Genomic DNA, 20,249 nt, shown 5'->3' on the forward strand with positions numbered 1-20,249 from the left:
CACCCAGGTGTGAACCAATGTAAGCAGGGATCGAGTTGTGGTGCCCACGCCACATGGAGGAATGCTGCCCCTCTGTGTTACCAGGCAGTACTAGGTGGTAGATGACTCTCATCAACCAGTGCAATACCACAACTTTGCTTATTGGAGGCTTGAAGTGGTGGAGCCCATCTTTAGTCTCCAGAGATAAGTTCTGGTCAACCATTCCCCATCTCTTCCATCATGCAGTATGATTGATGACTTTTGAGGTTACGATGAACATAACATCGTGGCGAGATTCAATCTTTCTTACATTTCGAGGGTACAGCTCTAAAATGATGTTTGCAGGCCGGCCTTTAGTTAGTACACCAGACTGAACCTATTGGTAACTCTCTAGGAAGCTTCCGAATCAGCTAGTGTATAATCTTGTTACCTCTACTCTGCCAGATAGTGACTGGAGAGAGTCCAAGTAGTGTGTATGGGGGGGGGGATTGTCGAAGTGATGTTATGTCAAGGATCTGGGTATATTCTTACCATGTGTATGCCATAACCAAAAATTGGATTACTTCATACAGCAAATCTCCCCCCCCCCCCCACACACACACTTTTTCTTACTATTGAATACACCATAAATTTTAAAACTAATAGAATAAGCTTATTTGCAAAAAGTTCTAAACTTCCCAAACACTTCCTAATCCTAACAAATATACATGGTCTCAATTCTAATCTAAACAATGACCATTTCCACTTGCAGTCTGCCAAACACCATGTACTTTTTCTGACAAAATCTCAGTTATCGGTTGATTCAATTACTGCTCATCTTAGTTGCCCAAATTATTTGCTGTATGATTCCTTTCGCCTCAAAGATGGTACTTGTGCATATGTCCATTCTGATATTCCCTGTCAGCAACTTGGTAATTTGGAATCTCCTCTTTTCTGGCTTAAAATCTCTCTACCTCGTTGTGTCAAATTCATCTGTTGTCTCTACCATTCTCCCAACTCCACTGATCACTTGGAGCTCTTTGACTTACTCTCTTTGCAACTTTACTTTCTCCAATCCAACTTTCCTAACAGTGTGGTGATTTTAACGTTCACAACTCCAGCTGGCTTCCGTTTTCTAATCACACTGACCCAGCTGGTCGTGATGCTGAGGCTTTTGTAATCACTAATGATCTTGCACAGATTGTTCATTTACCTACAAGAATACCGGACAATCCTAACCATACAGCCAACATGCTTGATCTTTTTCTCACAAACAACCCTTCTAAGTACACTGTCGAAGTGAGAGGTCCTTTAGGCACCTCAGATCACAACTTGGTGATTGTCTCTTCTCCAATGGAGCCTTTATCTCATGGCTATTCCCAACCATGTATTGTTTGGCATTACAAGAATGCAAAATGGGATGACCTGCGAGATTTCTTTTCTTCTTTTCCTTGGTCAGATTACTGTTTCAAAACTTCTGACGTCAACGTTTGCTCAGATCGTGTCAGTGAAATTATTCTTGCAGGAATGGAATCCTTTATCTCACACTCCACTTTAAAATCTCATCCTTTATCTGAACCTTGGTTTTCCAATAAATGTGCTAAGGCTGTTCAAGTGAAGAACGTTGCATATCGTAATTGGCTTGTTTCTAATTGTTCAGTTTCATTTTCTGCTCACACCAAAGCTTGCAACAATTGTAAAGCAGTTATTAATCAATCCAAACTAGAGTTTGAACAGGCTAAGAGTAGAAAACTTGCTTCTTGCCCTAATGGTAGCCGAGCATCTCTTGCCAAAGCTATCGGCCACAACTTTTGCCCATCTCTGCTTCCACTTCTGTCCAAACCAGATGGTTCTGTTGTCACTTCAGCCAAGGATAAAGCTGACCTGCTAGCATCCCATTTTCCTTCCAACTCGTGTATTAATGATCTTGGTAAAACACCTCCCACCATTCCCAACACGCTCCATTCAATGCCTCCTGTGGTCTTCTGTCAAAAGGATGTCAGAAGGATTTTGATGAATCTTGATGCTAAGAAAGCTTTAGGTCCCAATGGTATTTCTCCACTTGTTCTCAAAACGTGTGCTCCTGAACTTACTCCTGTTCTTTGCTGCCTTTTTTCACTTTCTTATTCCAAAGGTGTTTTTCCTTCTGCTTGGAAATGTACTCATATCCAGCAGTTCCTAAGAAGGGTGACAAATCCCTCCCATCCAATTATCATCCCATTGCAATTACTTCTACTCTTTCTAAAGTAATGGAGAAATCGATTAACCATCAACTCTTAAACTACCTAGAAACCTTCCGTCTGATCAACGATCACCAGTATGGATTCCGTCAGTGTCAATCCACTGGTGATATTCTGGCTTATGTTATCCATTTATGGACTAATTCAATTGAAAAGTTTGGTGAAACACAAGCAGTTGCTCTCAACATCTCAAAAGCTTTTGATCGTGTTTAGCATAAAGGTCTTCTAAACAAGCTTCCATCTTATGGTTTGCTAACTGTTTTTGTAATTTGTTATCCAGTTTTCTTTCTGATCGCTCACTGAGGGTGATGGGTAGATGGCTCTCTGTCTTCTAACTTCTCCACTAATGCCAGTGCCCCCAAGGTTCAGTTCTTTCTCCCACACTTTTCCTCTTGTATATTAATGACCTTCTTCCATTGACTGGAAATCCTATCCGTAGTTTTGCCGATGATAGCACATTGCAATGCACTTTCCATTTTGAGAAACGTTGCCCTGTCCAATCAGCTTCAATTTCTCAAATATCCGCTACCAATTCCTTAAATGCCGATCTCCAGGTAATTCTCCAGTGGGGCAAAGACAACTTAGTTGATTTCAATCCTTCTAAATCTCAGTCTTGTCTTACATCTCCCAAAAAAGGATTCTTCTGCTCCTGTGCTTATCTTTGGTGACACTCCGATTTCTAGGCAAAATGATATATCTCTTTTGGAGATTACCCTGACTTCTAATGTCTCTTGGCACAAGCATATTACAAATATTGCTTCCTCTGCATCTAAAAAACTTGGTTTTCTCTTTCGCTCTCGGCGTTACTTTTCTTCCAAACAGCTGTTCACTCTTTACAAATCGCAAATCCGCCTTACCATGGAATATTGTTCCCACATCTGGGGTGGTGTCCCCAAAACCTCTCTCAGGCTTCTTGATTCCGTTCAGAAGAGGGCAGTTAGGTTAATTAATGATTCATCTCTAACAGAGTCTCTCCACTTGCTGTCTCATAGACATACTGTTTCTGTTGCATGCCTCTTCTACAGATATTTCCATGGGCACTGCTCTTCTGAATTGGCTTCAATAATTCCCGCTCTCTTTTTCAAAACAGTCCAAACACGTGCAACCCCCAGCCAATGTCAACAATTGTCAGCCAATGTCAACAACAACAAAGTCCAATGTCAACAAATATCTTCTTTCGTCTTCTCAACCTCCAACCCATACACAGTACTAAGTACTATAGGTTCTAATAGCTCTCATGTTTGGGGTTTACATAAAAAAAAAAAAAAAAAAAGTCTTCCTGATAGCATTTGTGTTGCTGTGCTGCTTAAAGTCATATCTATCAATTGATTACTGATTGCAAATATGATTGTATGATTGCATTAAATAACAAATAACATGACTGTTTTAATTATTATTTCTGTTGTAAAGAATCCCACTGGTGTTCTATGTTTGTGGTTTAGTTTTTGTAATTTTATTTTGTTTCTTGTGATTATATTTAGGTAAATTAACAAAAAAAAAATTTTCATATTTTTTTTTTTTTTTAGAAAAATGGCATATATTTTCTTAAAGGAGGGGTAAGTTTTGCTCATAATAATCTGTTAAACTATTGTAAAAATAAATAAACACAAAAAACCTTCTAATTGATTTGTTTCTATGAAGTTGTATCCTGAATTATTTTCACGTTAGAATTAAATTCAGATGTGAAATCATTAGCAATAACTGTAAAGTCACTGATTACACTGCCTCCAAAAACTATTTATGTTGATATCACTACCACTCACTTTGGTAGTGTTTCAAGCTCTTTTAGCTGCTACGACACATTCTACACTCCTGGACCTTCATAACGGTGAATTGCAACTGGTTTAGTCCTCCATTCTTCCTGCAGAACAGTAACCATTGAGCTACTGATGTTTTGGTCTGACTCTCACTTTCAAGTTCCAGTTTATCCTATAGGGTTCACACTGGGATTTTACACTATCCATTTTAACTTTTGTATGTCACATGGACCATTCTCAAACAACCACTGAGATGGCATGTGGCATTACCAATATTGAAATAGACATGGGTCTGTACTAAAGAATTGCCATTTAGAGGAGCATGGAATTGTCCAAAATGTTTTGATAGGAATTAGCATTTGTGGTTCTCCACAAAAACTGCCAAAAGGTCTAGGCTTTACCAAGAGAAATAGCTGCACACCATAACCCCACCTCTTTCAAATTATTGTTATGATGCACTCTGACAGCAGATGTTTTCCAGGAATTTTTATACCTACACCTGCCCATCTAATCTGATTGTAATCTAAAGGTTGTAACAATATTTGCACTCCATAAAACTGATTTTCATTATTCTGTTGACCAGTATGGCATTCATTATCCTATGTAAAGCAAAACCACTGATTGTGTTGGTGGTTTTTGGCTTGTGTGCCACTGCTCTCCCATGAAAATGGATGCTTTGGAGCTCTGTGTGTAGTGGGCTTCTACAGGCCTCGACCCCTCTGATATCACCAATATTGTCTGTTCACTTTGAAAAGTCTAAGCTGAATTTTCTGAATTGACAAGCCAGCAATTCGACATTAAAACATTAAATTGTCTGGATACTTTTTGGTGGATAGTGCATAGTAATAACCTAGAATGGAACTCAATAACTTCATCCACTTATTTTATTGCGCTTGTTTTGTAGTGTTCCTGATTCACTGTTTGATTGTGTGGGACAAATTTGTAATAAGTGATGTCACTGGACATCATTCAAAAAACATGTTAAGCATGATCTTGAAATCTGATTAAGATTGATTAGTGATGGAACGAACAAAGTATAGGTCTGCAGCAGCACATTGATAAAGATCCTGACATCTGAGAACACTCTGCTCTCTGTGATCATCAGTGTGAAGCATACACTTGGCTGACATGCATTGCATTCCCAAATCTCATGTTAAAATTGTTTGAATATCCCACAAGAAATATCAATTTCACTAGCAACATAATGTTGCTAGCAACATAATGTTGAGTATCAACATACTGTTGATACTCCTGATCAGATCATGAACAAGTGAAACTGAATCATTGGTTTTTGAAGTTGAAGTGTGGCCAGTGTGAGGATCATCTTCAGTGGATAATCAACTGTCTTTCAACTTTCTGAATCACTGAAAAATCTTCAAACAACAGATGACACTATCTTCCAAGCTGTTTTTGATATTTTATGGGTTTCTGTTGTGCTTTTTCTTTTCATTAAGTGGCATATTGTCCAGTTAATGAAATTACTCATTTTAAAATGTGATGAAATACATAACTTATTCAGTGCACACTGACTCAGACTGACTGCAGTCAATATGAATTTAGACATAGTAACATGTGAATATAATTCATATCTTACTGTGTCTAGATGAGTCACTGAACATGTTGCAGCAAGTTACAAATTATTACAATGCGACAATTTTGTTACAGAGTCAGCCTCCAAACCTTTAGATCACACCCTGTAAATTTTTTTGCCATGTCTGTTGTAAAATTTATGTTGAGAGAGTGTATCATGTATAGATTAAAAAAATAGTGTACTTTGCAAAAAGTGTGCCACACATCTGCTCATTTGAAAATTCTCAGTTCATCTGCTTAGCGAATTTATCCTAAATGGGTATGCGGCACAAAAAATACATTAGCACACACACTTTCATTTTAAAATTTATTTACCTTTTTATCACTTATGCCTTAAATGGATCATAACTGTTCTTGTGGTCACTTTTTATTTTTATTATTTAATTTTTAGCTTTTTTTTATACTGAATTGGAAATGTTAGTTTCTCATATTATATTTATTTTTTCACTCGTTCTTCTATTATACTTCACTTCCTCCAGTTATATGGGCTTTCTTCCCATAATTGCACTTTTGAGAAGAATATAGATGATGGCTGTAGTAATCCAAACATGTGCCATAAGTACAGGACTACTCTCCTTATTCATGCATATATGTAACTTCTAGAAGGTGGGAGGAATGAATTATGGTTGCTGGATTAGAGATGTTTGTACACTAAAATTAATTACAGAAAATGTAGGCTCCACTTAATGTGTTTTTTATTAGATTTCAACTAAACAGTTAACCTCTTGTAATCCATTAGAAATAAAAATAAAAGCAGAAATACTGCATCATCATTTAGAGAAAGCTAGTGGGAAGAGGCATGGGAGGATATGATTCCATTTTCAAAATCATAAAAATAACAGAAAAAAGAAAATGGTGGTGTCTCATAGATGCCATAGAAGTCAACTGAAGGGGTTGATAATGTTTTTGATTAAAAATTGAAGCTTTTTTTGTTACTGTTTGCATTATAATAAAATAACAATAACATTACAAAGCACAAATTTTAAAATTATTTATTGCCTGTTTTAAAAATGCTGAATTTCGTACAAAATGTGCTGTGTTAATTTTTTTTTTTTTTTTTCACAAATTTTACCCAGAATGAAATAGGTGCCAGTCATTCAAGAAATTTAGATAATAAAAGCCTGGATAAATAGAAATGTACAGTGTGTTATATGTGTATTCCATTTGTTGCTTCTAGTAATTTCGATTCTCTGACATTATATGAGGAGGCCTCATTTAATGTCACTTCACTTATTATTTCAAAGTTACATATGTCAAGAATTTAAATTCTGGCCTCAGTTTGAATCAAAGCTCTGTTTCAAAACCGCATTATTTCTGTTGATACTGGGAACGATCAAATGCTAATTATCATCTGTGGACTCCAAAAATAATATTTATTAATGAATAAACTGTAATCGGTGAAATTTTTCCATTTGCCATTTTTTGGCTAAATGGGAAAGTTTTTATATTTACACTGATATAATTTGTCAGTGTAAATGAAATAATATAATATAAAATTTAAAATGAAATATAAATTTATAAAATTAATACTAATACTATTATCATCTTTGATGATAATAGTATTAGTAATGGCCACATGGTGCAAGGAAGCCTATGGTTTATGCTGCACCAGCCAAAAAAAAAAAATAATAATAAAATAAAATAACAAAAAATACATAAAATAAAATAATAATAAGAAGAAGAAAATTAAAAAAAATAATAAAATAAAATAATAATAATAATTAATAAGAGAAAAGAAAATGGACAACCTATGCATTTCCCTCCTACCTTAGGTAATTATCCAGCTGACCTTTGAATATCCCCAGACCGTCAGCCTCTACCACCCATGTAACTTATTCCAGTAATTCATAACTTCCTAGCTAAAATAAAAGTTCCTGCAATCCAGTCTAAACAATTCCTCCTGTAACTTGAAATTATGGCCCCTAGTTATAGAATCATTTATAAGCATGAAAATTTCATCCTTATTCATTTTGCTTATGCCTCTCAGAGCCTTAAATACCTCAATCAAGTCTTCTCTAAGGTGCCTAGTTTCCAAGCTCTGAAACCGACATATTCGAAGTCTTTCCTCACATGGACGGCCTTTTGCCGATCTTACCAGGTGAGTTACCCGTCTTTGGACCCTTTCAAGAAGAACAATGTCTTTCTTTAGGTGCGGTCTCCATACTTGAACACAGCATTCCAAGTGTTGTCTAACAATAGCATTATATAATGGGATTATGACGGGATTATCCTTATCTACTAGTGGTTGTTCAATAAATCATCAATAGGATACCATGGGCCTTCTTTGCAACCAGTCTAAAATGCTCGAAGAACTTCATATCTTACCATATCGTAATACCCAAGTCCCTTTCCTCCACTACCAGCTTTAGTTCAACTCTGCCAAATGTATAAATTATTTTAGAATTACTCTTCTCCAGGTGCAGTACCTTACACTTTGCCTGATTAAAGCATAGCTGCCATTTTTCTGACCATCTCTGAAGTCTTTCTAGGTCATTTTGAAGAAGCTCTGCTTGGGGGCAATAATTAACTACTCAACCAATCTTTACATCATCTGCAAATTTAGACATAATGCCCTCTATCCCTTCATTGATGTCATTTATGAAAATCAAAAACAACAATCGTCCTAATACTCGTCCTTGGGGAATCCCACTTCTTACCTCAACCCAATCTGAGGAATAACAATTTATCACAACCCTCTGCTTCCTTCCCTGAAGCCACCCTGCTATCCATCTAAGGATTTTCTCTATGAATCCAACCTGTTCCAGCCTATAAAGTAACCGCTCATGTCGGACTGAGTTAAATGCTTTGCTGAAATCCAAATAAACAACATCAAAATTATTTGCTGTCCAGCTCTTGAGTAACCCTGTCAAAATAGCTAACCAGATTAGTTAAACATAATTTTCCCTTTACAAAACTGTGCTGAGTATCCTTCAGAACTCCATTTCTATCTAAGTGATCCTGAATTCCACCCTTGAACATAGTCTCCATGATTTTCCCTACTAGACTAACCGGCCGGTAATTTCCCACTTCACTCTTAGAACTGCCCTTATGTATTGGAGATACATTGGCACTTTTCCAATCCAGTGGAATCACTCCCGAGGCCAGTGATGCTCTCATAATTAGCCTCAAAGGTTCAGTGCACTCACTTTCTGCCACCTTTAAGATTATAGGGTAAATGCTATCAACCCCAGGAGCCGTACTGGCCTGTAGGCTCGAAAGTTTTTTCATTAAATAAACGTGTGAAATTTGAACCTCATTAATTACATTTTTTTCGACTTCACTCCCAGAATTTCTCATTGATGTGAAGGGTTTTTCTTCTGTAAATATCAATGCAAAGTAACTGTTGAGTTCATCTGCAATTTCAGCTGGGGTATCTAATACTATCCCACTTCCATTACATAAAAGTCCAATCTTCTTTGTTCTTCTCTTCTTTGCATTTATATATGTGAAGAATTCCTTATCCCCCCTCTTTGCTCTCTTTGCTGTTGATTTCTCGTAATCTGCCTTTGTCAGCCTAACCTTTTCAATGGCATTATTACAGATCAATTTGTAGCTGTTATAGGCTTCAGTACTTTTTATTGCTCTCTAACTTTTGCATGCCGTCTTTTTATGCTCAAGTAATTTGGAAACTTCATTATTCATCCAACTTGGAATCCTCCTCGTGGAGTATTTTTTTAATGGTCTATAAGCATTCAAGGCTTCTGTGATTAATTTTGTAACAGTATGCCATAATTCAATTGTATTTGCTCTCTGTGAGATATCTACCCTTAATAGAGGCCATGTAGCACTTTAAGGCAATCGTAATTTCCTTTCCTGAAATTATAACCCATTCTTTTGCCTTTAACCACTGCTACCTCTCTCTCTTTCTTTATTGTCCACCGTAAAACTCCCCGTGATCACTTCCTGCTACTGGATCCTGTACTGTCAGCCTTTTTATATCATCTGGTTCATGGGTGATGATGAGATCTAGACTATTCTTTTCCCTAGTACTTTCCCTGACATGTTGATACAAATAACAATCACCAGGTTGATTTAAAAATTTTGTCCCCATGTGAAGTTTCCTTCCCATTTGTTCCAATCAATTAGAGGAAAATTGAAATCACACATAATAAGACATTCATGCATACTTGCCAATTCCATTTGCATGTAGAAGCTCTCATCATAATCTTCACAATCATCTGTCCTGTAGATTACTCTCACCCTCATTATACCTTTGCTTCTAACTATTTCACACCATACAGATTGTTTACCAGCATGTGAAACGTCTGAATCTGGGAAAGCTTTTGTTGCGCTCAGGCTACTTTTGATAAGAGGCATGACCCCACCACCACTTCTACCTTCCCTGTCCTTCCTAAATACATTTTACATACCATACTGAAATCATCCCTTATCTCCGTGTGGCACCACGTTTCTGTAAGCCCTATTATGTCAGCATTACTGTCCTAACCAGCAGTTTGAATTCACTCATTTTATTGACTACACTTCTGACATTACTGTTTAAACAATTAAGATTTAGTGTTCTTGTATAGTTAACTACCCTGACACACCCCTTAAAGTTATTTAAGCTTGCTTCCCTGGCATTTGCTACCCACTCATTTGAAACGCTTTTACCCTCAGAACGTCTTGCTACTATGTTCTGTTACAGTAACAAAAAAATACTCTTGAGGTATAATGCCATATTCTACTGCAAATTTCAAACAAATATAATTCTCAGCATCAACATGCCCTCTGTAGTAACCTTCCAATTTACAAACATACAATTTACATACATTCAGCTTACAAACAAGAATTTTTGATACACACCTGAAATTCAATTTATGTTACAAACTTTTGCTGAAATTCGGCAACTGCATAGTCTGCTACTTTTTGAAAATAAAATGAATTACAATTAAATACATATAACTATATTTATATATTTCATTCTACAGGGTGTTCAGAAAGTCACTGTGCACTTTTCCAATCATATTTTGTTTACATTTCAGATTTTGATCCCAATATGTTCGGAAAGTTGTTGTGCACTTTTTTAATTGTATTTTGTTTATATTTCAGATTTTGATCCCAATATGGTTTTAACAACTGAAGAACGTGTATGGCTCGCCAAACACGTATTTCGAGAAGGTGGTAGATACACAGATGTGGTGCGACAGCGATTTGCTGACAAATTCCCAGATACACCTGTTCCACATCGCAATACAGTTTGTAACCTTGTCGATAAGTTTCGGGAAACAAGAGCAGTGGATGATGTCAAACGCTGTGGAAGGCCAGAAAAACTATTGGAGGGGGAACTGTTGGATATTTCTGACAGTATGCTGCAGAGTCCATCAAAATCATTATGAAAGTTAGCTCAGCAGCATGATATTGGTCTTGGAATTGCTCATAAAGCCGTCAGAAAGAAATTAAAGCTCTTCCCATACAAAATAATGGCGGTACATGAACTGAAAGTAACTGATCATGAAAAACGATTATGCTATTGCAGATGGTTTAACCGATTTATTGAAGAGAATACAGCTAATGTGTTGGATGTGACCTTTTTCACCGACGAAGCATGGTTCCATCTCTCGGGTTATGTTAATTCGCAAAATTCAAGATTGTGGTCATCCGATAGTCCTCACACTTTGCACGAAACACCCCTACATGATTTCAAGGTTGGTGTGTGGGTTACGATTTCCAGACGTTGAATTGATGGCCCTATTTTCTTTATGAATACAATAAACAGCGAGCGCTATTGTTTGGAGATTCTTCACACCTTCATCGGTCAGATGACAAGTGATGAAACCAATTACTCATGGTTTCAACAGGATGGTGCTAATGCCCACACATCTCACAGATCTATGCAGTTATTAAAGGAATGTTTTGGAGACCGCATTATTTCGACAGATGTGTGGTCCCCACACTCACAGATCTAAATCCACCAGACTTTTATCTATGGGGAGCAGCAAAATCTGCAGTGTATCGAGTTTGTCCGCGCACGCTGGATGACTTGAAAGCAGCGATAACAGCATTCATTCAGTCTGTTTCAAGTGAGCAACTGATAGTGGTGTTTAGAAACAAAATAAGAAGGATCCAAGCCTGTATTGATGCTAAGGAGGGGTCACTTTCAACACTGTTTATAACTGTCATTCATATTTACCTCCTGTATTCGATATTGAAACACGTCTGTTAATAAATATATAAGTGCATGGTGACTTTCCGAACACTCTGTATTATAATTAGATATTTCATATTATTATTTAAATATATATATTTTTATATAGTCTGTACTATATTTTTTATATATAAAAATGCATTTATATATTTTATATAGTATTGTACAAACATGTACAATACAATGTAAAATTAGTATTGCTAATATGATATTTTCTTATTGATACGGCATCAGGGTGTCTCCATAGCCAGGTGGGAAGGAGCAGTAGTGCGTAGCACACGCTTCTTGATTAGACCGGGGTTCGAGCCCGTTGCCACCAAATATGGAAGATGCGGAAAGGTCAGGGAATGACCACCGCATATCCCGGAGCAATATGGCCTTAGTTGCTAATGCTCCTAAAAACCAAATAACAACATCAAACGATACGGCATCATGACCTGCATGAACTATTTTGAGATGAGGGAAAGAAAATTTACAAGGTTACAAATAATAATAATAATAATAGTTTAAGTATTTATTTTGTGTAACAACCGGCCTCCGTAGCCGAATGGGCAGGAGCGGGAGTGCAGTAGCACACGCTCTTTGAGTAGACCGGGGTTCAAGCCCCTGACTGCTGAATGTGGTCAATCTGTCAACCCGCACTGGACCAGCGTGGCAGATTATGGTCCATTTTCCTCAGCATGAATTGTTGAGGAGGCTTCCATCCTGCAGTGGGTTGATAATGGCTGCACTTTACTTTTTTTACTTTTATTGTGTAACAATACACATACAATCATTTTAATTTAAGGCCAGAAAAGAGTGCTCCATTTGCCACATTGTTCCACCAACTCTATCTAGCATAGAAAATGCTTTTCCTAGGTTGTGCAATACAATTCATTACTATTACAACTGAGAACATTCAAAAACTTAACTTTCAGGAAAGAAATAATTTAAAATAAATAAATACTGTACAAATTCTTGAATCTGGCAACCAAGGGTACATTACCAGATTTGGAATGAGACCTTTATTATACTTATACTGCCTTATTAAAATATACCTTATCGTAGTGTGTATGTATTAAATAAAGAATACATAAGCCACTAGCTCTCTTTTATCATATAGCCATTTTAATGCTAATTCTACTGTAACATAGATACCATAAAAAATAAAATAATAAAAATGGTACTCATCTTTTCATAATATTGTTATATCTATGGGAAAATTGCTCCTGATTTATGAATTTTTGATATTGTTCTGTAAGTTGATAGCCTAAAATAAATTTAGGGCTGAGCTGGACAGGCATTTGGAATGAATGGAGGAGTGAAAATGGGAAGGTTTTTTTTTTTTTTTTTTTTTGCTGATGCTGCATAAGCTTGCTTTCTTGCATCATATGCCTCTTCTAATACTAATGCTTCTCAGCAACACATGCTGTTTGCAAATTAGAATGTCACTGTGCCATAAATAATTATTTTCGTAGAACTGCCATTCTGTTTTGCAGTATATAGTCTGTACTGTATACTGCCAAATTATCTTAGAAGGAGAGAACTGCCATTCTCTCCTTCTAAGGTAATCTTGAATTCCCACACACATAATTAAGATGCTCATAAAGGTTAGCCACCAATCAGATGTCTAACCGTACAACATCCAAATCCTTGTTCTCTCCCTGAATACAAACTACATATTCAGGTACAAACTACGATTGGCCCTAGTAGACCTTAACCAGAGTTTTCATTCAAAAATTCTTAGTTTGTGAGTACGGTATAGATTTAATTATATGTGAGGGTGATGCTGTCCTTATGACACTATCACCCTCACATACTCTTAGTATGTGAGGCTGATGGTGTCATAAGAACAGCATTACAGGAATGTTAGTATTTGTGGCTGTCTGTTTAAAGTGCTAAAATTAACCATTACCAGATGGTCACTAATAGGTTTCAATTGGATAATTCATGTTCTATTACACATATAGGTAATAAAGGTTAAATATTAACAAGTAAGAAATGTGTAATCAAATTAATTAACAACTCTATGTAAATGAAGTCACCATAGTGGTACAGGAATTACCAGTAAACATCTCAGAATAATCTGTAATCCTTTAAAAAATAAAAGTTAAAAAGCTCACCATGCAAGTTGAAGTTCTCAATATTTGACCAATTTCCATTTCTTGATATAACTGTGCACCATGCTGCTAAAAGAATATTTAATAAAACTATCCTCATTATTATAAGGAGAGTACAAACAGTCTTACTCTCTATGAGTTCTTCATTGCAGATATCATTGAATTGCTAGAAAGAGTCTTCTGTGGCAGTACAAATGTCAGATTTGTTGCTGTTACCGACCGCAGGGTTTCCCCATTCACTGCTTAAGTGCATCTGTGATGAGGCTTTTTCAATGTCCGGTCATACATTTGTAGTGTAGGGTGTGTAAGAGTTGTGATGTGTTCTGTTAGTGTGTTGTATCTTAGCAGGGATGGAACATCCAACACCTGGTCAGGTGTTCCCTGCCTCCCATCCTTTGCTATGTGGAGGCATGCCAGGTTGTATACATCTCATGCTGGGTCTGGCAGAGACTGGCTCTGGAAGAGCCCTGTGAAGGAAAAGAGAGGGCATAGTGGGAGAAGTATGGTTGTAGAGGGGGGAAGGGAAAGGTAAGAGTTAAGATGGGAGTGTAAGTAGGAGGCTCTCCCCATAGGGGAAGAGCCTCCTACTTACACCGCCATGGCTGCAAGCTGCCAATGTCATCAAGCTCCCACCCTGGCAGCAAGCTGCCAAGCTCAGCAGTGATCCCACCCCTTGATGGGGGGGTCAGAAATGTACATCTTGTTCTGGTACACAGGTAAAGTGTTGACACAATCCTACCTCAAGATGAGGCTATCATTGATCCCACCCTGCATAGCAGGGTCAGCTAGATGGTCTGCAAGAGTAGCTCATGATGTCTTTTCAATGATATACAGGAATTTTTCTAGCAGGGATAAGGAGGTGATTATCCCCTTGTATAAGGCAGTGGTCAGGCCACACCTTGAGTATTGTATACAGGTCTGGAGGCCTCATTTTAAGAAGGATGTAGAGCTGTTGGAACAAGTACAGAGAAGACCAACAAGATTTGTGAATGGAACAAAGGGTTGCTCTTACAAAGAAAGGCTTAAGTTTTGCAGATTACAGTGTCTGGAGACTAGGCACCTGCAAGGTGATATGATTGAGGTATATAAAGCTTTGAATAGTTTGAGCATGCTCAATGCTGATGGGATTCTTCCTCTTGCTCAGAATAATCAACTGAGAGGCCATAAACTCAAATTTAGGAAAAACAGTTGTAGGATAGATGTGCGAAAGTTTGCCTTTAGCCAGTGGGTAGTTGATTGGTGGACCAGACTTCCATCTTTTGTTGTGGAAGCTGATAGCCTAAATAAATTTAATGCTGAGCTGGACAGGTATTTGGAACGAACGGAGGGGTGAAATGGGAGCGGGTTTGGTTTTTTTTTTTTTTTTTTTTTTTTTTTCGCTGATTATGCATAAGCTTGCTTTCTTGCATCGTATGCCTCTACTAATGCTATTGTTTGTATAGTCAAGTCCGGGTTGTTTTCTTGTTCTTTCCATCTTTTAGTTTCCCTCTCTGGGGAAGATTGCCAGTTTTGGTAAGTCAAGTACAGTGTTGTCACATTATTTTATTTTTGTCAGTGTATCCTAGGTGTTTTGTTGTGATATTATTGTGGTTTGCCTTCTTAATGCTTAAGCTCAAAAGTTGCAAAATGCCTTATAATTTTCCCTGTTATGGTTACTAGTTCTTGTTTCATTCCTGGCTGTAGGGCCAGTTGGCATCTGTAATCTGTATATGCTGGGCAGTGAAATAGCACATTTCCATGACTGACTGTTGGCAGTAATGGCAGTTTGGGGTCTCTACTATTCCCAATTTGTGTAGCTTCTCATTTAGGCTTCCATGCCCAGTGAGCACACAGGTAACCTGGAGACTGGGTGAAAACCATGCAGATTATGATTTGGGATATTCTTGTAATGTGGGGAAAAAGACTGTCATAGTCTATCCTATTGGGGTAGTCTCCCAGCTGGTCTGCCATTGTTCTGTAAGTCTGTACCTAATTCTCTGAAGTTCTTGTTTTAAAGGTGCTGTGATGTCCAAATTATTGCCTGATAATTGGAAAGGCTCGTAGTTAGTTGGAAGGGCTCTCTTGTATCTGTATTTTAGATAGTGATAGATGATCTTCAAGTGAATAGGAAGTTTTCTGTGTAGGATCTGCAGGGCCTGGGTAGATACCATCCTGCAGGCTCTTAATATTACCAGTAGTATGGCCCTTTGTGCCTGGTTAAGTTGTTTGATGATGGTATATTTGTCAGCCCCCCCCCCCCATGCCCCAGCAGCATATGTCATTATGGGTAGAAAGACTGCATGATAGTATAGATTCAGGGTTATAGGTTTTAAATCCCATTCCTTCTTTGCTATTCTGACAATTAGGCCTGATCCTTTTTAACTTTCTCTTTGGGATGTCTGGTGTGATGAGCAAAGGAGAGTTTGTTGTCTATAATGACACCAAGGTAATTGCAATTGGTTGCTGATTTTATTTTTTCTTTGTTATGTTTTATGAGGGGAGGTCTGTTTCTATCTAGTGAGCCTTTTATTAGTATTTGAATTGTTTTCTTGGCTGATACTGTTGAAAATTAGTTTGTAGTTTTGCTTCCAGATAGCAAGGTCTTGTAGTTACTGATTTCTATTCATTTCCAAGTTGCGCCTAGCGTTTCCTTGAATTAGTATTGACAAATCATCAGCATATGCAATGAATTTAACATCGGGATACTTCCTGGCCGGCCAGCTGTCAAAAACCATATTCTAGAATGTTGGGCCTAGTATGGATCCCTGAGGACACCCCTTGTGACTTTGCAGATTACCTTCCTGTATTTTGTTCGTACTATGACCTCTCTGTCCTCAAAGTATCTGCTTATCATTTTATAGAGGAGTTCAGATACCCCTGCCTCCCAGGATCTCTCTCTCTCTCTCTCTCTCTCTCTCTCTCTCTCTCTCTCTCTCTCTCTCTCTCTCTCTCTCTCCAGGACACTGCCAACATAAGGTGTCAAAAGCCCCTTTGAAATCCACAAAGAGGACTAGGAGGTATTTGATTTCGCTGTTGTGGATCTTGTATTAATGACCTCATCAATTGTGTCTTCCGCACTCCTTCCCTTTGTGAAACCACACTGGTTCCGAGCCTCCAGACATTTGTCCTGGTAGCTTTGTTGTATCTTGTTCTTCATGACTTTCTCCATTGCCTTACCCATGACTGGCAGAAGGGCAATGGGTCGGTATGAGCTTTGTTCTTGCATTGGTTTGACTGTATTGATTTTATGCAGTACAGTCATTTTGCCACTTTTCACTTGTTTGGTTATGTGTAGCAGTCAAATGAATTTTTAATGGCTTTTTCAATTGAGGCTGCAGTTAGTCATCAATTTGATGTGCAGGGAGTAGGGTGCTTCCAGTGAATTATTCTAGGTTTTTCAGCCTGTACAATATGCAAATCTCTGAACATGCACTTGTAAAGACACAATACCTAATGATACAATGTGGTCCAAGTTCTACTCACTGATGTGCCTAAAGTTTAACTACAACAACAACAAATTGTACATTATTTTAACTCTTTCTGTTTTGCAGGGACATGTGATTTGTATAAGGAAACACAAAGAGACCAGTTAGGAAATTATCTGGATTATTAAAGGTATTCATATAATTTTTTGTCATAGGAGATTGAAAAGGTGGAGTAGACCTCAGAGATTTTAGAGTTTAACTTAGCTGCTGACTATTGCATGTTGTGTTTTGAAAAAGTCTTGAAGGTCTTGTTTGTTTTTTTATGTCTAGAAATAATACTGCAAAAGCTGGAGTGGCCTGTAAGATATGAATCCATAGAAGAGTAATAGGGAACTGCTAAACAGTTGAATTTGAGAGTGCTGGAATTAACTGTATGTCTAAATGGAAAAGTTCTGGGGGGGGGGAAGGCACTGCCACAAACTACGTGGAATGTGTTTAGGTTATAAACAACATAAAAAGTGAGATTCTCACGTGCTTGTATATTAATAAATTAATATATTTCTGTTTATTTAGATATCTGAAATCTAAAAGGTTTTCAAATTCATTGTGACTGCAAACATTGAATTATTAAGGGCAGCTGAATATTTAGTGCCGCACTTCACAATGGGCCATTTTTTATAGTGGAAAACAGAGCACTTTTTTCACAATGTGCCATTTTTTATGGCAGGTTGCATATGTGTATAAACCTGCTGCCTCCTGATTTGTGGCTATGCCATCACTGGACTATAGCTGGTCCAATTCTGGGGGTGTAGTTAATATATTTGATGAATTTGAAGTATTGATTAAATCAATTAATGACAGCATAATAGGAACATCAGAACCATGGTGCCTTTTTTTTTTATGTACTGGATGCAGAATTCGAATGTCGTAAATACAATGTGTACAAGAAAGATTGACATGATAAAAGGGAAGAAAGCAGTGTGCTTTTAATTTCAGAGCTCATCAATTCAGAAAGAGTATAACCAGTAGGTGAGAACTGAATGGGATTTGGAATTTGCTCCAGACTAAATGAGTGCAATGAATATGATGATTTTTTTGTAGACAAATGGATTGAGCAAATACATATGAATATATGAATTATAATGGGGAGGGAGATATTTATTCTCAGAGATAGACTGGGAATTAGTACAGTGGACACAGCTTATTGTCATCACTTCAGGACTCAGCTAAACTAATAACAATAACCAAAGAAACAAGAATACAGCTGTTCAGCATTGTTTACTTATGCAGAGTGGAAAGGTGTACATAAAAATGTGGAAGTGAGCAGAAAGAAAATGTAAAAATCAAGCAGTATAAAATATTTTAATCTGATTGTCCACTGTTTCTTCCAGAAAGTCATTAGTAAAATTGAAACTGTCATAATGTTTCTAGAAAGCTATAAACCATTAAAAATAAATAAAGAAAATATTAAAATCAAGAATGCTCTACTATAAAAAAAGCAGACTGATAGAAGTATAGATATTGTGCTTTCTTTCAGTGAGTAATGACACCCACAACCAATACAAACTGTGCGAAGCAAAATCAGTACCTAGCCACATAACATGTCAGAGTTCAAGAACAAATCAGGATGTTATGTAATCAATTCCACTGCACATGCATAAATCACAATAATGCATAAATCACAAAAAAGTGATAACATAAACCAAAGCACTGATTACAATAAGTGGCATTTTTCCCTGTATTAGTATACATCTGAATGGGACTCAAGTAATATTATCATAAAAGTGATAACATTACTTGAATGATAACATTATCTATGAGAGCTTGAAGGACAGGGTGGATGCCCTCGAAGGAAATAAATTGAGGGGCCCATCAAGCTCTCAGCTGCCCACATCAACGCCAGAGCTTGCACTTGGTCATCAGGCAACACAGAAGCAGCCCCCTAGGCAGAATGCGCTGGTCCCACAGGAACTAGTAGTTGTTGGTGACTCTATTGTCAGGGAAACGGGGAACATCCTTTGTAAAAAGGATAGGTGGAATAGGACCAGGGTATGTCTGCCAGGGGCAAAGGTTGATGAGGTTGTAGAGCGGATATCATCTTTTAAGGGCACAAAAGGTGATATAGTTGTACACGTTGGCACTAATGATATTAAGAGTAGGAGACCGGCGGAATTACTTAGCAAGTACAGGTCACTGTTGAAAAAAAGCCGTGAATTAGGGTTGAACTTGAAAGTGTCTGCAATTCTGCCCAGACACGATAGGAGGGAGTATATGATGAGAGCCTTGTCGATCAATTCGGCCCTGGAGGGATTGTGCAAGGCTCAAGGGGTAGAATTTTTTTCAGCCTGGACTGTATTTGTTAACAGGAGAGATTGCTTCTACAGGGATGGGATACACTTAAATAGAAAGGGTGCAAGAATTTTTGCTGATGCTGTCGAGGCAGTGTTAGGTGGGTCGGAAAACTGCTAGTTGGGGGGGATACAAGGACTAATAGATTAACAGTAGCCAGTGGCAGAGGTGGAAGTGATTCTTGCACTGCTTCTATTGAAATGAGCAGAAGTCTGAAAAACAGGATGCAGGATATTTCAGAGACTGCTGGTAGTCATTGCGGTACAAGTAAACACATGGGTTGTGTTAGGGTAGCTAAGAATAGAAACAGGTGCATGTATACCTGCGTGTACACCAATGCTAGGAGTTTGGTAAATAAATTTGATGAATTTGAGGTATTGCTCAAAACATCAAAGGCAGATATTGTTGGGATATCAGAGACGTGGTGTCACACAGATATAAGTAATGCGGAACTGGAATTTGGGGAATACAATGTGTATAGAAAGGATAGACAGGACAGGAGGGGAGGAGGGGTCATGCTATTAATTAAGAAACACATAAAGTCCAAGGAAGTGAAGCCAGTCGACATCGATGGACAGGGCAGCGTCGAGTCAGTTTGGTGTGACATAAGCATAGGGAAATCAAAATTGAGAGTAGGAGTGTGCTATAGGCCTAATGACTCTGATGAGTATAATAAGATATTGTACAGGGAAATAGAGTGGGCCAGT

At 37.6% G+C, this 20,249-nt stretch overlaps 1 protein-coding gene across 1 annotated transcript in view; it reads left to right on the top strand.

Annotated features, from left to right (window-relative positions):
* The first annotated feature begins 10,965 nt into the window (after positions 1 to 10,965).
* The window catches only part of LOC150091323 (proto-oncogene tyrosine-protein kinase ROS-like), a 712,204-nt gene continuing 702,920 nt past the window's right edge, over positions 10,966 to 20,249 (top strand). Inside the window, exon 1 of the mRNA XM_090389969.1 lies at positions 10,966 to 11,190. Within this exon, the coding sequence (XP_090246095.1) occupies positions 10,966 to 11,190 (225 nt within the window). The remainder of the gene's footprint in view (positions 11,191 to 20,249) is intronic.

This window comes from Mastigoproctus giganteus, chromosome 1 (genome assembly GCF_048544385.1).
Source record: "Mastigoproctus giganteus isolate SK-2022 chromosome 1, ASM4854438v1, whole genome shotgun sequence".
Classification (NCBI taxonomy): domain Eukaryota; kingdom Metazoa; phylum Arthropoda; class Arachnida; order Uropygi; family Thelyphonidae; genus Mastigoproctus; species Mastigoproctus giganteus.